The 25946-nt window shown below is 47.0% G+C and overlaps 1 protein-coding gene across 6 annotated transcripts in view; it reads right to left on the bottom strand.

The window, feature by feature from the left end:
- Positions 1–25946, bottom strand: part of KCNAB2 (potassium voltage-gated channel subfamily A regulatory beta subunit 2) — a 106873-nt gene that overhangs the window by 67756 nt on the left and 13171 nt on the right. For 2 of the 6 annotated variants that reach the window (XM_081017183.1, XM_081017187.1), the window contains exons 2-3: positions 5010–5130; positions 2378–2419 (exon numbers count right to left, since the gene is read on the bottom strand). In XM_081017183.1, coding sequence (XP_080873309.1) covers positions 2378–2419; positions 5010–5086 — 119 coding nt within the window. In that variant the 5' untranslated portion in view covers positions 5087–5130. Of the gene's footprint in view, positions 1–2377; positions 2420–5009; positions 5131–19620; positions 19953–19982; positions 20156–25946 lie in introns of those variants that run through there. The other 4 variants (XM_081017186.1, XM_081017188.1, XM_081017185.1 and 1 more) reach the window with 3 other exon arrangements.

Raw genomic sequence — 25946 nt, 5'->3', positions numbered from 1 at the left:
ATCCACTGTTTCCACCCAAGCAGGGATAGGGAACCGGGTTGTTGCACTACAACTCCCAGCAGTCCTGACCCTCGGCCATGCTGGCAGGGTCCCCATCTCTGGGTAAAGTCCTTAATCCTTGACAGGATCAAGGGGTTCACACCCAACCTGAAGCAAAGCCCAATGGTGTGCAAAAGGCATCTGCTAACATTCCTTCCCCTGTGTTTCTGTGCTGCTGTCATATGAGACTGTAATCGCCATGGGGCAGGGAAACACCCCCACCCGGCTTCTTGTGCTTATGTTACTCTATTAAAAACAATGCACATGGATGATGTATATTAGCGATTCCAAAACCTATCGAGGCCACTGCCCACTTTGTTCCATAGGTAAAGGTAAAGGACCCCTGGATGGTTAAGTCCAGTCAAAGGCGACTATGGGGTTGCGGTGCTCATCTCGCTTTCAGGCCGAGGGAGCCAGTGTTTGTCCCCAGACAGCTTTCCGGGTCATGTAGCCAGCCTGACTAAACCGCTTTTGGTGCAACCACGATTACTTTCCTGCTGCAGCAGTACCTATTTATCTACTTGCACTGGCGTGTTTTCGAACTGCTAGGTTGGCAGGAGCTGGGACCGAGCAATGGGAGCTCACCCCATCATGGGGATATTCGAACCACCGACCTTCTGATCAGCAAGGCCAAGAGGCTCAATGGTTTAGACCACAGCGCCACCTACATCCCAGCACCCTCTACCCTATTCCATAAAAAAAGCATTTCTAAGATACCGGATCATTTGACAGGCCATTTGACTCAGCATCATGCAATATCAGTTGGCATTCATCTAAGTTAACACCAAGTTGGAGAAACTCAAGGGTCAATGTAGAGTCGGCATTAAATACTTGTTGCATTCAACATGTTCAGTTTCCACCAACGCAAATAGCAGCTCCAAGAGGAGAGGGTTTATCAGGCTTAGATTCCCCTGCCCACCAGTTCCGATCCTATCCAAAGGCCCCATGTGGCAGCTATTTCCATTTTAAAAATATTTTTAAAATGGACAATAAATGTAAAAGCGCATTTCACTACGTGCAACATGGCCTTTGAGCCAAATGAAACAAATCAATCCATCAATAATCAGTTTAAAGCATACATTATGGGTTTAAAACACACTTAAAGTGCTGGACAGGAGTCACCCTACCCTACAGCAGCAGAGCAGACAAAGTCCTTTACACGTGCAGATTCAATTTCCCCTTCAAATTTGCAGTACACTTTGTCCTCACTCAGGTAAGCTAAACCATGGAATTGCAGTGGACAAGCAAACTGTCAGGCTCCCAGAGAGGAGATTGCAGCCACCTTTCTCCCTGTAGAATGTTTTTGCTCCTGTGCTACCCTGAGTTAAGTTGTGGTTTGGCTTAGCACATTGTCCAAATCTGGGCTCGTGGTTTTAGCTCTCTCAGCCAGACCTGAGCTGCAAACCATAGGGCAAACTTTGCTTACTAGTTTGTGGTTTGTCTGGAGGAAGCAAAACTATGAGCCAGGGTTCAGGAGGGCTCTGTGGTCACCCGGTATTTGTTTGCATACTGGCACCTAAAGTTTTCTTCATTTGGGTGAAAAGGGTGATGCCGGCCACCTACTTCAAGGACCTGGACAACATTCTAAGCAGACAATACACTATTTACATCTCTAAATAGCTGCCACCTTTGAAAGCAGGTTTTCCTTAAGAATGGCTGCCAACTTGATTGGTCGAGCATTTTCCTGGGGAAACTAAGACCCCAACCACCACTCCTTGGCACTGGTACAAATTTATTTATTTACTTATTACTTTATTTACCTATTAAATTAGTATACTGCCCTATACCCCGCAGGTCTCAGGGCAGTTCACAAGATAAAATCACAAGATAAAACATAACATACATAATAAAAATATAGACAAGAACTAGAACAACCCGATAATCGGATCCACATTGAAGTGAAGAGACCATCAGGCATATAAATCAGAGAGGGAGCCAGTTTGCCTCTGAAGGATGAGCAGACACAGCATCAAAAGAGGCCCTCCAAGATGATTACGCCATCCTTGGAGCCATACAAGCAGGTATTTTGGGAATGTTTCGGTACACCCTGAAAATACTGTAAAAAATAAGTTTGCAACATCATTTCCCTGAGCATTTCACAACTGGGTGGTAGCAGGCATTCAAAGAGGACCATTATTTTCCTCCCCCTCCGTAAATAAAATGGAGATGTGGTGATGAAAGATACACCTGTTGCATTTCTGCCTCTGACACAGCAGGTGGAAGAGTGACTCTGGGCGGTGGAGGGAGAGATGTGAAGTTAACCACAATGAACCAACAGCTACCTGTCCACAGTCACCTTGACTCAGGTGCATTGAGAAAGAAACGCTGGTGGCATTACCTGTAAAATTGGAGCTGTCTTTTGGGACTCCCGTAGCGAGCACTTCCGAAAGCAGAAGGGAGAGAAAGAAGAAAAGATCCACAAGTCACAGTAGAAAGAAACCAGCGTGTGCGCACAAACACAAAGTATACCTCTCTGGGATCACAGTCAAAGATTCATTGCTTATTTACTTCCCCTCTCTGTTAGGGTCCTGCTGTTCTACTTCTTTGTTACAACGGCGCCACCAAGTGGAAGAGGTTTGCACTTCCCTGTAAATTTGACTTTGCACTTCCCTGTAAATTTGACTTTGCAAATCTTTACGTTTGCAGAGACTGTCCAGCTAAACCTGGCCCTCCAGCTGTTTTGGGACTACAATTCCCATCATCCCTGACCACTGGTCCTGTTAGCTAGGGATGATGGGAGTTGTGGTCCAAAAACAGCTGGAGGGCCAGGTTTAGCCATCACTGCTTTGGGAAGAAATTTCTGCTGGCAAGAACTGCTCTGCAGTGGAACAGATGACCACAGAAGGCAGGGGACTCTCCTCCGTTGGAGGTTTTTAAGCACAGGTTGGATGGCCATCTGTCAGGGATTCTTTGCTGCATGGTGGAGTGGGCTGACTAGATGGGGGTCCCTTCCAACTCTACAATTCTATGATCCTTCCCCTCTCTTCTGTTCTCTGCCATCAAACTTCAGATGGTAAGATCCTTGGAGCACAGAGAGGATGCCCACAAAGGAGTTTTAAGGATGCTCCACCCTTTAAATATTCTGGTATGTTGCATTGCCCCCAACACACACTTGGTCCTCTTATGGAGAGCCAGTGTGGTGTAGTGGTTAAGAGTGGTAGTCTCGTAATCTGGGGAACCGGGTTCGCGTCTCCACTCCTCCACATGCAGCTGCTGGGTGACCTTGGGCCAGTCACACTTCTCTGAAGTCTCTCAGCCCCACTCACCTCACAGAGTGTTTGTTGTGGGGGAGGAAGGGAAAGGAGAATGCTAGCCGCTTTGAGACTCCTGAAGGGGAGTGAAAGGCGGGATATCAAATCCAAACTCTTCTCTTCTTCTTCTTCTTATGTGGAGTGGAATTGAACAAAGGAAGGGCGGGGAATAGATCCCAAAGTCTACAAAAGATTGCAGGATGCAGGGGAATCCCTTTAGCACCACCTTTCACTTCTGCCAGAAGTATTCAGAAACCCTGTCAACATTTCAGACAGTAAACAGCACTTTCAGCTTCCTGAAGTTGCTGGAAGCTTGACCTCTGTCTATAATGACCACTCCCTCCACCGGCAATCTCAGGTGGTAAGTACAGAAAGAAGTGGAGTCAAAAACAGGGCAACTGAGATACAAGAGCTTCCACAGGGGAACCCTGCTTCCCCGTTCGGTTTCCAGGGAAGCCCCAAGCCACAGCTTTGGCGCCACCACAGAAGAAGACATGCCTCTGTGTCCAGCATCAGCCAAGCACCTCCCTCCCACCTTGGTCTCTTGTTCCCAATCCTAGGATGATGGGACATCCAGCCAGGTGATGTGGAAAAAGGCCCACCTGTTTGTCTCTATGGCAACCTCTTTGGACATGTAAATGGAAGTACTTAACCGGCCAACCAAGGCTATTACCTTAACAAAGGAACCGATTGGACTGGGTCACCAGCTTCCTCTTGTAGATTCTAACGGCACAGTAACAGGATCACAGCTTTGGAAGGGATCCATAGGTATCATCCACACTGCCCCTACCTCTAAACTTCTAACAATACATTTCCAAGTCTGGTTCCCAGTTTGCAAATCATGGTTTGCAAGGGCTCAACAATCCCACTGACCTACGGCCCTATGTTACTCAAAAGTTTGCATGCCATCCAAGATGATTCAGTGCACATTTACTGAAGCAATTTTGTTCGAACTGAAGGATCTTGTGGACCAATAGCCTACGATTTGTGTCAACATTTGGCAGAGGCATTATTTAATATCCAACTATGATGAAAGAGAAAGCTGCCCTTAATTCACATCCAGGGGCAAATGACTGTCAGGATTAGAGCTGGGTTGCTAACTTTGATGGGGAGAAGTTCTGAAATCAATGGAATGACATTAAGAACCAATGGAGATTTTTCTACATATATGGTGTCCTTGTTCTGGGATGACAACATTTTGGATTACAGTTCTTAAGGTTATTTAAAAGAAGAAGAAGAAGAAAGCTCTAGGTATTGTATCTTTAGACCCAGAGGTAGTTTTGACCATCTTTCTGAACTTGCGGGGAAGCATATACTGACACTCATAATGTGCCTAGTTTCTGAGTTAAAAGAAGAAGCTATTATTGACTTTTGCATTGGAGTACTTAGCACTGGGGTTACAATCTACAGCAGGGTCACATTCATTCCACACTAAATATAAAACGATGCACCCGAGGAATCCAAACTTTACTCATGGAGAGGCGGAAAGGGGCCCTTTTTTTCCAACACATCGAAGACCTTACTCAGCCTCCCCTGCAACCTCTGAGATTTCAGAAAACAGCAATCACACACTGTTCATATGGGCTAGAAACTTGACACCTCCCCCCAAAAAAACGAAGTGGAAACCATCAGAAAACTGATAGAATCTGCATTCAGTACCATGCCCTATCCTACAAAACTGTGGCTTCCCCATTGCCTTTATCTAGCCCTGAAGCTCACCTGTAGATCATGCCTGGGGAGCCCGTCTGCCTGTTCGAGAATCTAGCCGGAGAGTCCGTGGTGGATTCCGGATACATGGAGCCCAGCCTCCCGGTTCCAGTTCACGTTTTTTCAACACCCACTAAAGGAAGCAGGGAAGAGAAAGAGAGAGGAAGAACAGAGTTAGGCAATGCGTATACCAGCCCATCAACTTACACAACAGAGGCCAAGGATCGTCATTATCTTCCCCTTGCTTCCAGGCTGTCGTCCTCCTCACGGAGATGGGTGCTACACACAAAACAGGTCTCACTTTCACCCTAAGATCCACTGCATAAAACTGTCTTGAACTGGCAGGGAGGAGAAAGAGGATCCCAATGAGGAGTGTAGCTGTGACTGGGACAAGCTGGGGATGTAGAAGGAGAGGTTGGTGTAGGAAGTACTCATGGGGTAATGGAGAATGGAGAGGGGATGGGGGTCAGTGCACAGGAACCGGAGCAGCAGGACCCAACACCTGAGCCAGAGGAGCTCCTTTCTCCCCAAACACGGCGGGCTCTGAGGCATAGGGAGCAGTAGGAGGGGTGCTCCAGGAGGCTGAGGCAGGCAAAGGCACCCAGCCCAGCTCCCTGGATGGTCAGGTGGGGCTTGCTAGCTCTGGGAGGAAGGGTGTGATTCCTCAGCTGCAGTAGGCTCAGGACAGGTGAGGGTCACCTGCCTCGTCAAGCCCAGATGCTGCCATCAGCAGGCAAAGTACACAAGGGAAACAGAGCTGAGTTGCTGTGTCTGTTCAACGTCCCACGTTGGTTGGACCATGGCTTGGATGGTCCAGGGAGCTCTTCAGGACTGTGCTTGTGAGGGACTAATCTCCATGCGCCCTGTCCCTTGGATCAGCTGCAGAGGCAGGAACCTGGTCTCACTGGACTTTAGAGCTGTTAGCCTTCCAGACTACATGCTAGCATCTGTTGTGGAGCCGTGCACACCCGTGAGACCAGCTGTCAGGTATCCTGTGGTTCAGGACAAAAACAAGCAAATAAACTCCCTGCATATCAAAAGCCAGTGCCTCAAGGCAAGAGTAACACTACGGCTTTCTCCCAGAAGTGCTAGGTTTCTACATGCAAGGTTTTTTTTGTTTATATGGAAGAATGGCACAAAAGCCATTGCTTGCATACACTCTTCTGGCAGTCTGAAGCAAGATTTTTTTCATAATTCTAACGCCTCCATCTACGTAACAGCCACAGTGACTTGCAGAAAAGTGCAAAGCTATAGGCAGTTTCGTTCAACAGGAGATTCCGGCTGCTAATTACTTAACTTTATGGTTAATTTAGCCCAGCGGACGAAGTGGGGAAGTTGTGCCAGAACCATCTGTGTAGATCACGAGGAGGACTAGCGACATTGAAAGGCTGTTTGTCACTTAAAAATATAATAATTATCAGTTTAGGAAATAGATATTCTACAAGATCCAGCTTCACTTAAAAGAAGACCTTGCTTGTTTTTGTTTTATTTTATTTTTCATTCCTGGTTGCACATACACCAATGCTGATTTAGCAATCAGCGGTCGACGCATCTCTTTCTGTGTTTGTTCCCTTTTTCGTTCAGATTTTGCAAGCCCTCATTCTGTACAAATGTTTCCATTTAAAAAGAACCTTCAAAAACCCACCACGTAACTCAATTCCCCGTTATTGCTAAAAACAGCGCAGCAATTGAGAATAAATTAAGCAGGCAAGCAGCAGTATGAAAAGCATGAAAGAGGTGGGTGGTTGTGTGGGTGGGTGGAGGCATGTCAGGGAAAAGAATTAAAGCAGAAAACCATTTAAGGATTGTAACAGATTTAAGGTGCCAGGAATATCAAATCAGGAAATCTGGTGGCTGGACTCGAGTGCTTCACCTGCCATATCACCACAAGAGGGAGCTGTTGGTCCCTTAACTGCTCTTGAGCGCCATCGAGGTGGCTGGCTGAAGGAGGTATTGCACCCTGTCTGACTTAAGCGGGCTTTCTTTTTAGCTGACACAAAGGCCCAATAAGGATATTGTAGAGTTGGAAAAAGGTTCAGTAAAGGGCAACCAAAATGATGGAGGGGATGGATTGAGGCACGTATAGGGAAAGGCTACAGCATTTAGGGCGGGCATAGGCAAACTTGGCCCTCCAGCTTTGGGACTACAACTCCCATCATCCCTGACCATTGGTCCTGTTAGCTAGGGGTGATGGGAGTTGTAGTCCCAAAAACATCTGGAGGGCCGAGTTTGCCTATGCCCGCCCTAAATGCTGTAGCCTTTCCCTATAGGTGCCTCAATCCATCCCCTCCATCATTTTGGTTGCCCTTTACTGAACCTTTTTCCAACTCTACCTGCCCCTAAGAAACCACTTTTGCTGTTTTGTCCCCAGGGGAGATGATGGGTCGCTAGAAGTAGTTTTTTTTAATATAATAATAATACTTTTTTGTTTAGGTCCCCAGATGTTGTTGGACTACAACTCCCATCATCCCTGAGCCCTGACCTTGCTAGCTAGGGGTGATGGGAGTTGTAGTTCAACAACATCTGGGGACCCACAGGTTGAGAAAGGCTGGTTTAGAGAAAAGAAAAGTAAGAGGAGACATAAAGCATAGAGTTCAGCTATGGAACTCCCTCCTGCAGGAGGCAGTGATTGGCACCAACTCAGGTGGTTTTAAAAGAGGATTGGGGAAATTTATGGAGGAGGATGGGGCTATCATTGGCTGCTGGACTTGATGGGCCATTGGCTTCAACCAGGAATGTTTGGATGTTGAGTGCCAGCGGACCCTGGACCTTGCCGCCCTCCAAAACTGGGCCTCCCTCCTGGCCTGTTGGAATTGTGTTCTCCGCTCATCACAAATTCTCCCTGCTCTCTCCTCCCGAGACAGCCAGGAGCCTCTGCCTCTAAAATAAGACATTGCTGAAACGAGGACAGAAAGCAGAACCCTGAGCAAAGGGGTTGGGTGACAGGCGGAGAGAGGCTCCTGCCTCCTGCAGCTTCAAGGACCCTGGGTTGAGCCAAGGTGAGATCACAGGACAAAAGCAAAAACAAAACAAAACAAAAAAACCTCGCGTCTTCTTCACCGGCTCATGTAGCTCAGAGAAAACGAAAAACGGGTCTGCAAGCCAATCTTTAGCAGCAGCAACGCACAGCTTCGAATTTCTGCAAGCAAATTTATACACGGCATCTATGGTGACAACACCCTCCCTCTCCAATTATTTTGAATTACTTAATGTATATACTGCTGAATGCCTTTTTTTTTTGTATTGCCAGGGACATCACCCCTTCTGCTGTTCCAACTCTGTTTTTATATTCTCCAACCTCCTTGAGACTTTCTGGTAAACGGTAAATACAATATTATTTAAATACATAATGATGATGATTTTCGGTTACCTGCCCCTGAGAAACCACTTTTGCTGTTTTGTCCCCAGGGGAGATGATGGGTCGCTAGAAGTAGTTTTTTTTAATATAATAATAATAATACTCCCAAACACTTAACATACATTATCTCTGCAAGCTTCACAACGGCCTCAAAAGGTAGGCCAGCATGATTCAATTCTTGCATGGAAGTTGAACGGATAAGAGAATAGTGGCTTCTCTAAACCTACCCAGTGAGTCGGTGGTAGAGGTGAGATTCCTGGCTCACACCAGAAGGATTATTTATTTGGATCGGGCGTGATGTTTTATTGCATTACATTTTACTTTCCAAACATACTGTTAGGGGAAGAGGATGGGGGCAGAAATGGAAAGGAAGGAGCTCCCCAACAAGCCCAATATTTAGCATGAATAAGCAGAGTCTTTGAAACGAAAAAAGAAATCGTGCAGCTAAGCTTGCAGCCGTCATAATACAGAGGCAGGAGAATTAGCTAACCACCCAATTTTTCTGCAGCTGTGAAAAGGAAGTGCTTTTTTCTGGGATTGAGAGGTTCCAGAAAGCCAAGCAGGAGAAAAGGATGTGGCAGCCCAGTGGCAGATAATGCTGTTTTGCAGATCTATGGTGTGGCCACACTTGGTTGAAATTGGAGGAAGGGCAGTTTTTCACCCACTCTCATAACATTGAAACTTGTGGACGTACAATGAAGCCGAGCATTGGAAGGTTCAGGACAGATAAAAGAAAGGACTTCATCACATAGCACAGAGTTAAACTGTGGAACTCACTGCCACAGGAAGCTAGGATGACCACCTACTTGGACGGCTGTAAAAGAGGGCTAGACATATTCATGAGGGAGAGGGCTATTATCCATGGCTGCTAACCACAATGGCTATGCTCTGCCTCCATGGTCAGAGGCAGCGATGCTTACAAATACCAGTTGCTAGAAACCTCAGGAGGAGAGAGTGCTCTTGAGCTCAAATCCCGTTTGCCATCTGGTTGGCCACTGTGAGAAGACGATAATGGACTAGATGGGCCCCCTTTGGCCTGATCCAGCAGGCTCGTCTTACGCTTTGCATGCAGAAGGTCCCAGGTTCAATCCTTTGCATCTCCAAGTATGGCTGACAAAGGCACTTCTCTGAAACCTTGGCCGTTAGTGTATACAGTACTGATTTAGAACCTAGGTGAACTTAAAAGAAGGACCACAGCTTAGTGGGAGAGCAGGTGCTTGGCATGCAGAAGGCCCCGGTCTCAATCCCTGGCATCTCCAGGAAGGGTTGGGATTTCCCTCTGGAGGGTGACCGTGCTCCTAAATCTTCTGAAAGCATGGTCCCCCCAAGGAGGCCACTACCCATGCCCCTAGCTACTAACATGCCCCTTTAAAATCAACTGGAGACACAAGTGGTATCAGACCAACAGCACCTACGTATCATGTTACGATATGGGTTAAAGCCACACGGTTTACGAAAATCAACCACCAAGCAGGAATTGAACTGACAGCAGATTGATCAGGGTATAATAATAACCCACTGTCAATCAACAACATGTAAACAAATGTGTGTGTGTGTGTGTGTGTGTGCGCGTATATATATATATATATATATATATATATGTATATACATGTGTATATGTGTTTATGTATATATATATGTGTGTATGTATATATATATATATATGTGTGTGTGTGTGTGTATATATATATATGTGTGTGTGTGTGTGTGTATATATATATATATATGTGTGTGTGTGTGTGTATGTATATACATATGTGTATATGTGTGTATGTATATATATATGTGTGTGTATATATATATATATATATGTGTGTGTGTGTATACACACACACACACACACATTATCATTAACCAGGCAGCAGGTGAAAAGGAAAGGAATGATGATGAGACTGCCTTATTGGAAACTGGACTCTGAAATGCAAATGAATTGCAAGTAACTGGGATGTTAGGACATTATAGGCAAACACATACACACACAAAACAAGCACTTCAGTGTAGTATAACTGAACTGACTAGGGGATAACTACATGGGTGCCTTTTTTAGAAAGAAATTTTTGAATATAAGAGTAACCAGTCTACGCGCAAGTCAACAGAGCATGAGGCTTGTGCATCGTGACCTAGTGCTTGATTTGACCCACCTGAAGGGCGCTGGGCAATTTAATGCTGCAACCCAGAGAGGGAATCTAAAGCAGCCTTGGCCCCACTTTTGAGCTGCAATATGAACAGCAGACTACATTGCAAGGCCATCGTAAGTGATTCTGTTGTAAACTGGAACGTGTGCAGAGGAGGGTGACCAGAATGATCAAGGGTCTGGAAGCTAAGGCCTGTGAGGAATGGTTGAGGGAGCTGGGAATGTTCAGCCTGGAGAAGAGAAGACAGAGAGGAGATATGATGGCCACCTTCAAATATCAGAAAGGCTGTCACAAGGAAGATTGTTTTCCACTGCTCTGGAGGGTACGTCCCGAACCGGTGGATTCAAATTACAAAAGAAGGAGATTACGGCTAAACATTAGGAGGCACTTTCTGATGGCAAGAGTTGTTTGCCATCCTTCACTGGAGGCTGTTAAACAGAGGTTGGATGGACATCTGTCCGGGATTCTTTAGCTGTGATTCCTGCATTGCAGAGGGTGGGACTAGATGAACCTTGGAGGTTCCACCCTACACGGCAATTCTACGGTTCTATTATTCTACTCTATCTCAGAAGAATCCTCAAACCTGTAATATGGGCGTAAGTGTGGACTACAATGCGGGATTATGATTATACTTTGTCTCAGGGGTCCAAATAACTTGGCTGGTCTTGGGTTTCATATACTTGGGGTGCAGCCCCCAGCAGCAAAACCGCCTGGCTCTGCTAGTGGCTTATAGGAGGCACATGAGTATGCAATAGATGACTGAGCAGCAGCTTCCAAATTCTGCACTTTCAGAGGCTCCTTCACACATTGAAACTCCAACTCAGTAGGATGAGTCATTCTAGTTTCATTCTAAGTACTGTTTTTATAACATTGAAAGATTTCTTTTTCTTTTACAGGCTTCCTTTTTTATTGCGCGCTCATGATGGTATCCTGCTTTCGAGACCATTTGCACCCGTTAAAAGTACTAGGGCAAAAACGCTGCTCCATTTCCAATCACTGAACACCGTATACCACCCTGTCAAAATCCTGTAACATTTTTTTTTTTTACAGCATGAATGCTCTGCTTCGTTTATTGGCCTGAATTTAGTTGTGCAGGACGAGAGGTGCCCTTTGAGATGACACAATAATGCACTTACAGCGGGGCAGCATCACAGAGCAACTATTAAAGAAGAATGACGTCCCAAAGCCAGCACCATTTCCTGTGCCAACACCATTCCTGTATTGTAATGCAATATGTGAAAACCAATAAAAAAAAGCAAAGAAGAAGAAGAAGAAGAAGAATGATGTGTGGTTGGTCCAGTATAAACCTACTGCTAGTACTGCATTCATGAACGGTGGCAGAATATAGTAAAGGTAAAGGGACCCCTGACCATTAGGTCCAGTCGTGACCGACTCTGGGATTGCGGCTCTCATCTCGCTTTACTGGCCGAGGGAGCCAGCGTACAGCTTCCGGGTCATGTGGCCAGCATGTCTAAGCCGCTTCTGGCGAACCAGAGCAGTGCACAGAAACGCCGTTTACCTTCCCGCCGGAGCGGTACCTATTTATGTACTTGCACTTTGACGTGCTTTTGAACTGCTAGATTGGCAGGAGCTGGGACAGAGCAACGGGAGCTCACCCCGTCGCAGGGATACGAACCGCGGACCTTCTGATCGGCAAGTTCTAGGCTCTGTGGTTTAACCCACAGCACCACCCGCATCCCTTGGTGGCAGAATATATCCCCCCCCAAAAAAAACACATCTGGAGGGGCCACACTTCATAGTGTTAAGTTTGATACAAACAAAACTTAACACTATGAAGTGTGGCCCCTCCAGATGTGCTTATGGGTAAACCGCACAGGGGACCTTTTAAGAATGCAAGGAGAGTTTGCTGGATCAGGCCAAGGGCCCATCTAGTCCAGCCTCCTGTTCTCACAGTGGCTGACCAGATGCCTGGAGGAAGCCCACAAGCAGGGTTCGAACACAAGACTCCTCTCCCCTCCTGTGGTTTCCAGCAACTGGTATTTAGAAGCATTGCGGCCTCCAACTGTGGAGGCAGAGCAGAACCTGTTGGAAGTTTCAGGACGGGTCAAAGAAAGGACTTCTTCGCGCAGTGCATATTAAAACTATGGCACAGAGATGGCCACCAACGTGGATGGCTTAAAAAGAGGACTGGATAAAGTCAATGACTAGTCTCTACAATGGCTATGTTCTGCCTCTATGGTTGGAGGTTGCAATGCTTCTGAATACCACTTGCTTTGCCACCTGGAAAGTAAACCACGCTGTATCTACACAAAAACACACACACACTGTCCATGAGAATTTCACCCAAATTTTATCTGGCCCCTGCTCATTTTCGAACACTATTATACTAGTATTATTGTTATAATTCATATTTGTATACTACTGTATCTCCGCAGGTCTTGGGGCGGTTCACAACATAAAATCACAACATAAAAACACAAAATATATAATATAAATAAAAACAAAAACAAGCTAATAACCCCCCCAAACAAATTTATTTTCTCATTATTATTTACTGTATACCCTGCCCATTCGACATATATAAAAACATAATAAAACTACACAGGGCTGCCTTCAGGTGTCTTCTAAAGGTTGGATAGTTACTTATCTCCTTGGCTTGGGGGTCGCGTAATTCCAACCCTCCAAGCTTTCTCTGATGAAAATAGGGACGTCCTAAGGAAAAGCGGGACTATCCAGGATCAAATCAGAAACCAGGACAGCTTCTGTAAATCCAGGACTGTCCCTGGAAAATAGGGACACTTGGAGGGCCTGTGTTTATTATTTATTTATGAAAATAATTAGATACCACTGTTCATAAAAGGGGGGGGGGGGGGAGGAATCCAAGCAGTTTACAACCAGTCATTAGTTCCCTGCACATTAAGTATGAATGGTGGGTAAAGTTTGCCCCTGCTGACCTGGGAGCTTCAAGTTTCTCAGCATCCTGATTTTAAGGCCATTACGGCCAGCTTCAGTTTCATCAGGTTAAAAGCTTCTGCCAAGGAAATCCAGCACGGCTACAGCTCCCTCAGAGAGAGGGGTCTTTAGGCCAAGGAGAGGGAGCGTCGAAGACGCTCTGGGTTGAAAGGCGTCATGGAAAAAGAGGCTCACAGAGACAGTGTTCTCCCTGAGTTCACTCCAGGATAGGGACATATTGTTGCACAAACCGCAATCTCCAAGTGGCAAGTGTTTCTTGGAATGAAGGTTGGCGGAGACTGTGGTGTCTTTAGTATGAATGGTTTTATCTGCACATATACAGAAGCCGAGCATTGGAGGGAGGGGCTCACAGCTTTAATATTTCCAACCAACTTTGCTTCCTCATTCAGTTTTCAGAGAAGCACCAAGTCACAGTTCTTTGGGTTCAGTACAGAGCAAGGCCTGCCCTCCATCTTCCAAAATCAACCAAAAATCACATACGGAACATCTGGCAATTGTTCTTCACCTTATGAGGTGATGTCACTTCCCATTAGGTGGGGAGAGTTACCCCCCAATTATCTCTATGGCAACAGATATAATAAGAAGAAGAAGAGGAGGAGGAGGAAGAAGAAGTTGTTTTATTTATACCCCGCCCTCCCCAGCCAAGACCGGGCTCAGGGCGGCTAACACCAGGTATAAAACAATTGATTAAAATACAACTTAAAAACAAGATTAGAATAGAACATTAAAATGCAGCCTTATTTCAGTAGAAACTCAAATCAAAAACCTTTTGGGGATGAAAATGTCAACTCTTCAACATCTTTCTAACGTAAATGACAGTACTGAACTGGACAGGGTCTGGTTGGCTCTTATAGATTCCACTCTCACCTACGCAGGGTCACAGGTTTGGAAGGGACCCACGGGCACTATCCAGACTGACCCTCCAAAACTTAAAACACTATGAAGCTGTCTAATATCAGTCTATTTGATCTACTCTTGACTGCTAAAAGTTCTTTCCCAGCCCGAAACTTGGAGATGCCTTGGACTCCAGTGCTGCTCTGCTGTGGAGAACAAGATCGCCATGCTGTAAGATCTGGACTCCCTCCATCTAAATTCAGGTGTAAATAGGTGACTAAATCATATTTCCTTAAAGCTACAACAGCCTCCGCTGTGTCTTCAATTCTTCAAACGAGCACAAACCCTGCTTGGCAGAGATTGGGATGTTGTTTGGGTACTTTTCAAGAGAGAAACAGGTACTCACCCATACCATCTTCTGTCCAAGGGAGCAGCGAGTGGTGGGAAGGGATGAGTTAGGGACTTTGGGGGAGACCCCTGCCCAGGCCCACGCAGAGCTTGTATGAGGCTTGGGGCAGGAGTCCCTGGTCAGCTGGCATGGGGCGTTCCTGGCATGGCAGCGTAATTCTGGCAGGCCCCTGCTGGCGCCCACCTCCCCCCAGCTGGCTTAGCCCTGGGTAAATGTATCCAGCTGTCCTCCTGCCTCTGCATGGGTCTTGCCCCTGTCCCAAACCTTAACCGCCTCTAAGATTCAGTAGCTTGCATAGAAATGAAGCCTGATTCCTTCTGCCAAAGGTCCTATCCCAGCAGAGTTTCCTAAGGCAACAAATATGGAGACAAAAGCATGCTCACTGCTAGCCATTTTAATATTCTGACCCTAGCGGGGAGGAGGCTGGCATGAAGATAAGTCAGCGTCCAATTCAACGCCATCCAAACTTTTTTGGGGTTTACCTCCTACACAGGATGTGAATACTTAATGCAATTCCTCGCTCACGGGAGGAAACTTAACAAAGGTATTAGAATCTTTTCTTTGCCAGCTGAACAGGAGCCAGCAGTGTGATGCTGCTGCTAAACAAGCTAATGCAATCTTCGCTGCATTAACAGAAGCAGAGTGTCCAGCTCACAAGGAGTAATAATTCCACTCTGTTCCGTGCTAGTCAGGCTGTAATCTGGAGGGCTGTGCCCAGCTCTGGGCACTGTATTTTAAGAAAGATATTGACAATATACAGTGGTACCTCGGGTTACAGACGCTTCAGGTTACAGACACTTCAGGTTACAGACTCCGCTAACCCAGAAATAGTACCTTTGCTTCAGGATGAGAACAGAAATTGCGTGGTAGCGGCACAGCAGCAGCGGGAGGCCCCATTAGCTAAAGTGGTAACTCAGGTTAAGAACAGTTTCAGGTTAAGAACGGGCCTCCAGAACGAATTAAGTTCTTAACCCGAGGTACCACTGTACTGCATGTTCTTTGAGTGGGGATTGGGGGGTGGTTAGTTGGTCAGGCAGGATGGGGGGGGGATAAGAAAATCAGAATGGATCAGAATGGAGCCGATGGATCAGGTCAATGGCCCAGCATCCTGTTCTCAAAGTGGCGAACCAGAAGCCCCAGTGGGAAACCTGCAAGAAGGGCCCAAGCACAAGAGCCCTTTCCTCTCTTGCAGTTTCCAGCAACTGGTATTCAGAAGCATTGTTGCCTCTGACAGTGGAGGCAGAACATAACCATCATGGCTAATAGCCATGGATAGCCCTCTCCTCAAGGAATTTGTTCAATCCTCTTTTTTTAAAGCCAATCGAGTTTTCTTTCTTTTGTGCACAACCATGAAGCTCTGTTTTCCTTGTATGGGCATGTTTTGTTACTTGAATTTAAAAACCAAATTTTAGAAAAGCCATCCAAGTTGGTGGCCACCATTGCTTCCTGTGGCAGTGAGTTCCATAGATGAACTCTGCACTGTGCGAAGGCCTTTCTTTTTATGTGCCCTGAATCTTCCATTTTATCTATGCCATGCAAAGTTCTACAAACTTCTACTTTAGTTCAGATTCCTCAGTTACAGGGAGTTGGACTAAATGACCCCCAGGGTCCCTTCCAACTCTACAATTCTACGGTTATGCTCTCTTCCCGCTCCCTATATCATTTTGGTTGCCTTTCTCTGAACCTTTTCCAAATCTACAATACCCTTTTTGAGTGACGTGACCAGAGCTGTGCGCAGTAGTCCAAAGGCAGTCACACTATAGATTTGTAAAACTGCTTTAATATATTGGCAGCTTTATTTTGCAATTCGTTCCCTGAAGATCCCTAGCAGGGGAGATGCCTTTTTACACCACTGCTGCTCATTAGTCGTGTGAAAGAGCTGGGCATGTTAATCTTTCCTGGAGAAGAGAAGGAGGGGCATGATAGATCTCTAGGGTGCTGTCATGCCACAAAAGACAGGGTAAAGATTTCAGCTCAGCGGTAGCATAAACTTTGGCCCCATTTGCCCTATACAGTGGTACCTCGGGTTAAGAACTCAATTCGTTCTGGAGGTCCATTCCCAACCTGAAACTGTTCTTAACCTGAAACACCACTTTAGCTAATGGGGCCTCCCGCTGCCACTGCACGATTTCTGTTCTCATCCTGAAGCAAAGTTCTTAACCCAAGGTACTATTTCTGGGTTAGCAGAGTCTGTAACCTGAAGCGTCTGTAACCCGAGGTACCACTGTATATTGAAAGCAATATCCCACCACTTGAAAAAACTACGGCTTCCGCTGAAGAATCATGGGAAGTGTAGTTTCTTAATGGTGGTTAGAGTTGCTAGAAGACACTCACACCCACACCCATTAGTTTATAGAAAAGATAAGGCAGAGAGGATACATGTTGGAAGTTTATAGAATTACGCCTGGCATGGAGAAAGCGGACAGACACAAGGTTTTCCTCCCTCATTCATAACACTAGAACTTGTGGACCTGAATGTTGGAAGATTCAAGACAGACAAAATTAAATCCTTCTCCATGCAGTACCTAGTTTAAACTATGGAACTCACTGCCACAGGAGGCAGTGATGGTCACCCAATTGGATGGTGGACAGTAGTAGCCATGATGGCTATGCTCTGCCTACACAGCTGGAGGCAGCAGTGCTTCTGAATACCAGTTGCTAGAAACCACAGGAGGGGAGAGGGCTCTTGAGCTTGAATCCTGCTTATGGGTTTCCCACTGGGGGCAACTGGTTGGCCAGTGTGAGAACAGGATGCTGGACTAGATGGGCCATTGGCCTGATCCAGTAAGCTCTTTTTATGTTATGTTCACTTTCTTCATGTCTCTAAAATGCCATTGAATAATTAGGACACCCTCTCCTCCCTACAGCTCTTTATTTTATCCTCACGGTTGCTTTTGCTCTTGAATATTAGAGGGCTGGTGGGGAAATTGTTGTCTTTCTACTGGTACCCAACAGAATTATCCCATCCTCCCGGCTAAGAGGCTAACTGTGTAATTGAAATGTCACTAGGCAGAAATTTCTCTTGCATGCACCGATGTTCCATCGCAAACTCATTTTCTCTGAGCTGAGAAATGGCGGGACGTCAAGCCATGCCAAAAATATCTAGCAGAAGCTGGGAATTACAGAAGCATGAATTTTAATAAGTGGGAAGAAAAGCTGCTTTCTCCCCATGGGCACATCAGGAAGTCATCGCTCCTTGACTGTGGCCAGAGTGTTGGCAACAACTGCAGCTTACAGAAGGAAGTTCACACGGAGCACTGGTATATCTAGTAGCCTCCTCTATCCCCCTTTTCAGAACCCCTCCAGTTAGCAAAAAGCAAACAAAGGGATACACACCACCCACCACACAGAATTTAGAAAGTCCCAGGTTGAGTTCCTGACAGCTCTAGGTAGAGCCGGGAAAGCCCCATCCGAAAACCTGGTGAGCCACTGCCTGTCCGTGCAGCCAGTACTAAGCTAGACAGAGGACTGCTTTTATGCTGTAGAAAGGAGTTTCCTATCTTTCATATTGTGCTGTGATTAAAACAGCCAACAGCGCTCAAAACTAAAATTGGGTACTGAAATAAACAGGCAGACCTTAGCAGATCTATGGCAACATGCAAATTCCACAGTCCAAAACTGGAAATTGCTCTTTTCCTGTTTTTGTTGGCGCAGTCACCCCCCGCAGCTCCCCACTGCCCTGCCTGCACCCTAAACTGGTCCCACCGAGCGCTTTGCCAGCAACCTCTCTCAAAGTGGTGCACTGTGACGTCCGCTGCCCGTCCGCAATCAGGGCCACCAACCCTGCTCAGCAGTTTCCTTCGCCGCTGCCTTGCGTTACCGAATCCTAGCTGTTCCCCATCCTATCCTTTTCCTTTCAAAGTGCAATTAATTTCAGGGCAGAGACGCAACACTTGTGCCTGACAGATCACCCTCCTCCCAGAAGCACTGCAGGTGATGTTCAGGCAGCTGCGTCTCCCCCCACCGATTGATTTCAACCCAGTCCTTTCTTCACTTCCACCCTCAGCTTTTGGCAGCACCGGAGGAAAACCACAAGAGAGCAGAGAGAACAAAGGGCAGAGGAGAATCTGTGTGCTAAAATGTCCCCTTCCTTTAAAAAACCCCCACAAAAAAACAAAACAAAACAGAATCCACTTTGTTTTCCTTGCACCAGAAAAAGGGGCAGCCTAGTTTTTCTAGCTAGATACCATGGAAACGGCTATGCCGATTAGCTGGTCAACCTGGAAACACACGGCCGCAAACTATGAGCTGCAACGAAGGAGAGGTTTCTTCTGCCTGTGGCAGCACATCGGTCCCGCATTCCACCTCTTCAATGGTCCTAAAAGAATGTGGGGTTTGATGAACATAGACTGCAGAAAATAATGGGGGAAGGAGTTAATAACAGCTATTGGCGGTACTGTACCATGGGGGAAGGACTTTACGGGGGCACTCCAGGGAATGTGTGTGTGTGTCCCCACAAGTGTATGTTTTGGAGAAAGCAAAAGAAAGCACGTTAAAGAGCAAAACCACTACCTCCCCCTCCCCAAATCCATTAAGTCCCAGAGTCTAAAATAAGCCAAGTCCACTATTTGGGTTCTGCCTTTTGTCTTTCAAAGAGGCCAGCCTCCTCTGCCTGTTTGGTTGCTTCCTAGGAGCCCCACAGAGGCTGCAGCCCTCTATACATGCTTCCAGGGGAGCAAGTTCCCTTGAACCCAACGGGACACGCTCTTTCTGATGAAACATGCATAGGATTTCCCAAGAGCCCAGCAAATGCACCCGGGCACACACCGGCTTCCTGTCGCCCTGCATCTGCCGGAGAGAGAAGTGAGCTCAAGGAGAAATCGTCGCCTGCAGCAAAGAAAGGAAATTGGGGAGGCGGGCGGAGGAGACAGCTTCCAAAACAGGGGAGGGAGAGAGGTCACCCCAGAAGTCAAAGGGAATAAGAGAGAGAGAGAGAAAAAAACCCGCACCTACCTTAGATGTTGTCGCTTCTTTTCTAGACCGGCAGTCAAGAAAAAAAGCAAGCGGCAAAGTAAAGGAGACGCGGGCGGTGGATCTAGCAAGCAGGCATGGTGGAAAAAATGAAATAAGCCAGACGGCTGGATGGACGAGCAATTGGGGAGGGGGGAGGGCAGGGCAAAAAAAGAACAGAGAAAGGTGTTCTCTTTCTACCCCATTCCTTTCCAGGTTCTAGACAGGCAACTTATTTATTTATTGAGTATGGGCAGAGAGAGAGAGAGAGACACGAGCCGAAATCCATTTGGCAGTGCGTGGGCAAGAGAGATGCAGCCCCCTCCCTTCCCTCTCTCTCACTGCCGCAACAGCCTCGTTTGTACCTTCAAAGCCTGAGTCAGCAGGAATCTGCTCTGCCAGCCATCGCATTGGCAGCTGATGCTGTTTTTGTAAATTCTGCCTCCCCCCCCCTCCACTCCTGACACACTACTCCTCCCGGATTGCGGCTAAATGTGGAGATGGTTTGCTCCGGAGGCGTCTGCTGATTAATTGTGTGGGCATCGGAACACGGCAAAGAGGAGAGCCCCCACCCCACCCCCGTGCGGCTGCGAGACAGGTGTCGCAATGGTCAGGTGATGGGGAGCTGGGTGGGCAGGCGGGAGGGTGGCAGCAGTTAGCTGCTCCCAAAAGTTCAGATTTATCTCAGGGTGAAGATCCGGAGGATGTGGGAGCAGAGGGAGAGAGGACACTGTTGGCTCCATACTCTGGGGACAGGCCAAGGGACAATGGGATTAAACGTACCAATGAGGTAGATTTAGGTAAAACTCCTGGCAAGAAAAATCTCCAGGCTAGCCACTGACTTTTGGCAAAGTCCAAGTCAGTCCAACTGGCCTAACTTGCCAGAACTGTCTGCTCTGCCTCAGAGGGCTTCTCCAGGGTCTTGGGCAGAGATTGTACCTGGAATCTCCTGCATGCAAGGTGGGAGTCAACCTACACGGGATGGAAAGAACACCAGGTTCAAGGTGCTTGTATAGTATTTATTCATTCAAACAACTTGGGTCCAGGATACCTTAAAGACCGCTTGATCCTTTATATCACTGCTTGATCAGTGAGGTCTTCGGGGGAGTCACAATTAGTGGTCCCCCATGGCTTGGATGCATGGTTCGTATCAACCAGGAGCTGTGCTGGATTCAGTATTGTGGGTCCAGTTTTATGGCACCCCCTTCAAGCTGAGGCCAAATGGACCCTTGCCCTGTTGAACCTCTAGCACTTACGGAATACACACACACACACACACACACACACACACACACACATACCAGCAGGCATTTTAACTGAATTCTGGTTTTACAGTTTTAACTCATGTTTAGTTTCATTTTGTTTACTTCTCCCATACTGCAATTAAGTGGCATATAAATGGTCAAATTAAATAAAAACACTTGAAAACAAAGTGAGCAACTCGCACATTTCCCTTCCGTGAAAAACAACAGAAATCTCAAAATATGTATGCAAACCTGTAGTTGTTGTTTTTTTTAAAAAAAGCATTTAAACGCATGTTTCCCTTTCAAAAGACACATGCAAAATCCATATTTTGCTAGATTTAAGCTACCGATGACAATTAACAGAAGCATGAAATCTGCTGGGTACCTCAACTCTGGTCTGCACATTAGCCCAAGAGGTGCAGATCAGGATGTTTTGTATCCACAAAGATAAAATTCCTTGGGCAAAGTCACCCATGCAGCAAAATCCTTATACGTGTTTGCTCAAAGGTAAGTCCCGCCATGCTCCAAGAGATTTACTGCCATGTGTAGGCAAAAGATTGCAGACCAAATTAACCTCCCCTCCCAGGCTAGCAGGTCTTTTCCTGGTACTTTCAGTGCCACGGTAGTAGCAAAGCTTTTGGGTTGCTCTCCATTGCTCTTTAGCACCACCATTGTGGATGGTCAGTGGGGTGCACTGCAGCTTAGCAGAGGTCAGGTGACTCCAGGGACCAATGGAGATCCACTTGGTTGTATAAAGCACCTGACTCTGGGCTAGGTCTTGCATGTAAGCGGACTCTCCATCCCTACAAACCTGAATGCTTGATTCCTGGTTTGGACTATACTACCACATCATCATCAATCATGATGATGATAATGGTGTTACCTGCTGCAGTGGTACTTGCTCGCCTCCAGACAACTGGCTTTTCAAGCACAATCCTCTTTAATAATCCCATTTTTGTATTGCTGGGCCCTAAGCGCGATTGGCGCTGTGGTCTAAACCACAGAGCCTAGGGCTTTCCGATCAGAAGGTTGGCGGTTCGAATCCCAGCGACAGGGTGAGCTCCCGTTGTTTGGTCCCAGCTCCTGCCAACCTAGCAGTTCAAAAGCATGTCAAAGTGCAAGTAGATAAATAGGTATCGCTCCGTCGGGAAGGTAAACGGCGTTTGTGTGTGCTGCTCTGGTTCGCCAGAAGCGACCACATGACCCGGAAGCTGGACGCCGGCTCCCTCGGCCAATAAAGCGAGATGAGAGCCACAACTCCAGAGTCGTCCACCACTGGACCTAACGGTCAGGGGTACCTTTACCTTTTAAGGCAAAGACAGGAGGCTGTGTTATACAGAGCCAGACAACTGGTGCACCCAATTCAGTATTGCTCATACTGACTTGCAGAGGCTTTTCAGAGATTCTCCCCCAGCCCTAGCTGCGTTTGAACCTGGGACTGTAGAGCTAAGTCCATTCCCTAAGGGGCTTAGCAAAGGAGCTGGAATGCCCAACCCCTTCTGACCTTTCCACAATGTGGTGACTATCCTGTTTGGAGGAAAACATTGCTCAGCATGCATATAGGACTTTTTAGTTCAGAGAAAGGGTAAAAGGTGACATGACAGAAGTTCCTAAAATTATACGTGGCATGGAAGAAGTGGATAAAGAAAAGTTTTTCTCCCTCTCTCATAGCACTGGAACTTGGGGACATCCGATGAAGCTGAATGTCAGAAGGTTCAAGACAGATAAAAGAAAGGACTTCTTCACGCAGCGCATAGTTAAACCGTGGAACTCCCTCCTACAGGAGGAAGTGATGGTTACCAACTTGGATGGCTTTAAAGGAGGACTGGACAAATTCATAGAGCATATCGGTGGCTACCAGCCATGATGGCTGTGCTCTGTCTCCATGACTGGAGGCAGCAATGCTTCTGAGTACTATTTGATGCAAACTGCAGGAGGGGAGAATCCTCTTGTGTCTGAATACTTGTTGCGGGCTTCCCATTGGGGCATCTGGTCAGCCACTGTGAGAACAGGATGCTGGACTCGATGGGCCATTGGCCTGATCCAGCAGGCTCTTCTTGTGATCCACCAGCAACCAGTGTCTGAGGAGAATGATGCCCTTTTGGCTGCGTTCTCCACCAGGCTCACTCCTATTTTCTGGGGACATCTTGCCTCACCTCATGTGACCTTGCTGCTACAACCCCCTTTCGCCAGCTCTGACACTACACCAGCCTTCAAGCAAAGAGGCAAAATGGCTTGGAGCCAACACTGCTCTCTACCTCAAGAGACCTTTCGACACGTGAGACCCATCTGCTCCCTGCTAATTGCCTCCCACTTCCTTCGCCACTGCCCAACGGTTCCTCCAAGTGGTTTGGAAGAGAAAAAAATGGCCAAGTAATTAAATTGCTCTTGACTTCAAGGCAAGAGGTGTAGCAGCTTCACTCTGGGCCAACTCTCTCTGCTGGGGGTAGCGGAGAGCAATTATATTGATGGACAGTGAAATCTTCCAAGCCGAGTGTTTACATAAAGAGGTAAGAGGCTCAGAGAATGTGGGAGTCCTTTTTGGTGGCCTGGAGGGGATGTTGACGAAGATAACTAAACAAGGGCCTAGAAGACACCAAATGGAGATTTGCCCCACCACCAGAGTCACCAACTCCTCCTCTCTCTGCTTGTTTTTTTAATCAAAGTGGTGAATTCCAAGACATAAGATAAGGAGAACATAGGAGCTGGATAAGGGAAATAGCTACCATTGCTTTGCCGTTTGCCCAAATGGATGCCTAAGCCTCTTGGGAAGCTGGGATCCCTGCCAGCCGGCATGATACACACTGGACCATCTTGAAAGTCCCTGTGGGCACCTGTTACTCAGCAACACTCTTAGCTCATGCCACCTTGGGGAATTCCCAAGATGCAGGAGGGTGCATTTAATGCTCTGCAGTCTGTCGGCTGTTCACAAGGTTGTCAAGCCTCTCTGCCAAATCCTGAGAGGCAGGGAAGAAAAACCAGGTTCTGTTGCCACATCTCTCTCACTGGCTATGTCCAGCAGAGGGGAGCCTTTTTCAGACCAAAAGCCACATTCTGTTGTGGGCAATCTTGAGGGGGTGGCGCTTGAGAAGAGCCTGCTGGATCAGGCCAATGGCTCCTCTAGTCCAGTACAAGAGCACTCTCTCCCTCCTGTGGTTTCCAGCATCTGGCATTTCTGCCTCCAACTGTGGAGGTAGAGCATAGCCATTGTTGCTAGTAGCCATGGGTAGCCCTCTCCTCCATGAATTTGCCCAGTCCTCTTTTAAAACCATCCAAGTTGGTGGCCATCACTGCCTCCTGGTGGAGAATGTCAGTGGTGGGTGCAGTCCAGAGGAGAAGAAGAAGAAGAAAAAGAAGAAGAAGAAGAAGAAGAAGAAGAAGAAGAAGAAGAAGAAGAGTTTGGATTTGATATCCCGCTTTATCACTACCCGAAGGAGTCTCAAAGCGGCTAAGATTCTCCTTTCCCTTCCTCCCCCACAACAAACACTCTGTGAGGTGAGTGGGGCTGAGAGACTTCAGAGAAGTGTGACTAGCCCAAGGTCACCCAGCAGCTGCATGTGGAGGAGCGGAGACACGAAACCGGTTCACCAGATTACGAGTCTACCGCTCTTAACCACTACACCACACTGGCTCTCAGAGGCCAAAGTAGGTGAAGCAGGGGATACCTTTTATTTATTTATTTCAACATAACTTAATACACTGTTGGTTGTAATTAAACCTCTAGGGTTTATAGTCTAGACATGCAAAAGTCAAGATCTCTGTCTCTTTCTCTCTCTAGCTACACACACACACACACACACACACACACACACACATCCTTTGTCACCCAACCATCCATCCCAGCTGAGAAAAAGGATCATTCCCCTGGAGCCCACTTTGGGGTGAACATGACAAGCCCAGGTTTGTGTTTTGTTGCTCCTGGCATGGCCAGGGGTGGGGAATGAGCAAAGCGCGGTGGCCTTTTGAGCAGCCTGCACAAACATGCTACTAGTTCCCATTAAACCATGGCTACATGTTAGCTATGGTGTAACATGGCATGCGAAGCAGGGAATGACAGGTGCTGAGCTGAAAAGTGTTGTGTGCCTTCTTCCCTGCCCCCCCCCACCTAGAAAAAGCTTTCTTCCTATTACTGTACAGAGGAGGAGTGTATGCTCCAAAACAAGCTGCTGCGTCTGAAGGATTATAATCCTACTGTTCATCTTGTGGGTCAGTCCGTGTACTAAAATTAGGAGGCTTCTGAATGGCATTGTACAGTGGTACCTCGGGTTAGGTACTTAATTCGTTCCAGAAGTCTGTTCTTAACCTGAAACTGTTCTTAACCTGAAGCACCACTTTAGCCAATGCGGCCTCCTGCTGCCGCTGCGCCACCGGAGCATGATTTCTGTTCTTATCCTGAAGCAAAGTTCTTAATTTGAGGTAGTATTTCTGGGTTAGCAGCGTCTGTAACCTGAAGCGTATGTAACCTGAAGCGTATGTAACCCGAGGTACCACTGTACAAATGTTTGGGACTTCTTCATTTAGAGATAAGGTAAGTAAGGTGGCATGACCGCAAGAGGGGAGATTGCTCTTGAGTTTGGGTCCTGCCTTCTGGTTTTCCCATTGTGGGGCATCTGGATGGTCATAGAGAGAATACGATGATGGACAAGGTGGGCCACTGGTCTGATCCAGCACACTCTTCTTATGGACTTTCGTTCTTCTGATAGAAGTTTATAAAATTATGAATGGCATGGAGATAGTGGCTACAGACAGGCTTTTCTCCATTACTAGAACTTGTGGACATCTAATGACGCTGAATGTCGGAAGATTCAGGACACATAAAGAAAGCATTTCTTCATGTTCACCTACGGAACTCACTCCCTGCAGGAGACTGTGACGGCCACCAACTGGATAGCTTTAAAAGAGTTTTAGACAAATCTATGCACGAGAGAGAGCTGTTGGTAGCTACTAGCCGGGATGGCTATGCTCTGCCTCCACAGTCGGAGGCTGTGATGCTTCTGAAGAGGGCCAGCCCAAGACATTTTGGCGCCTAAGGCGAACCACAAAATGGTGTTCCCATTCCAGGGAAGATGGGGTGAGTGAAGATCT

This window comes from Podarcis pityusensis (genome assembly GCF_964106645.2).
Source record: "Podarcis pityusensis genome assembly, chromosome: 8".
Taxonomy (NCBI): Eukaryota; Metazoa; Chordata; class Lepidosauria; order Squamata; family Lacertidae; genus Podarcis; species Podarcis pityusensis.
This window is presented reverse-complemented; position numbering and strand designations above follow the sequence as displayed.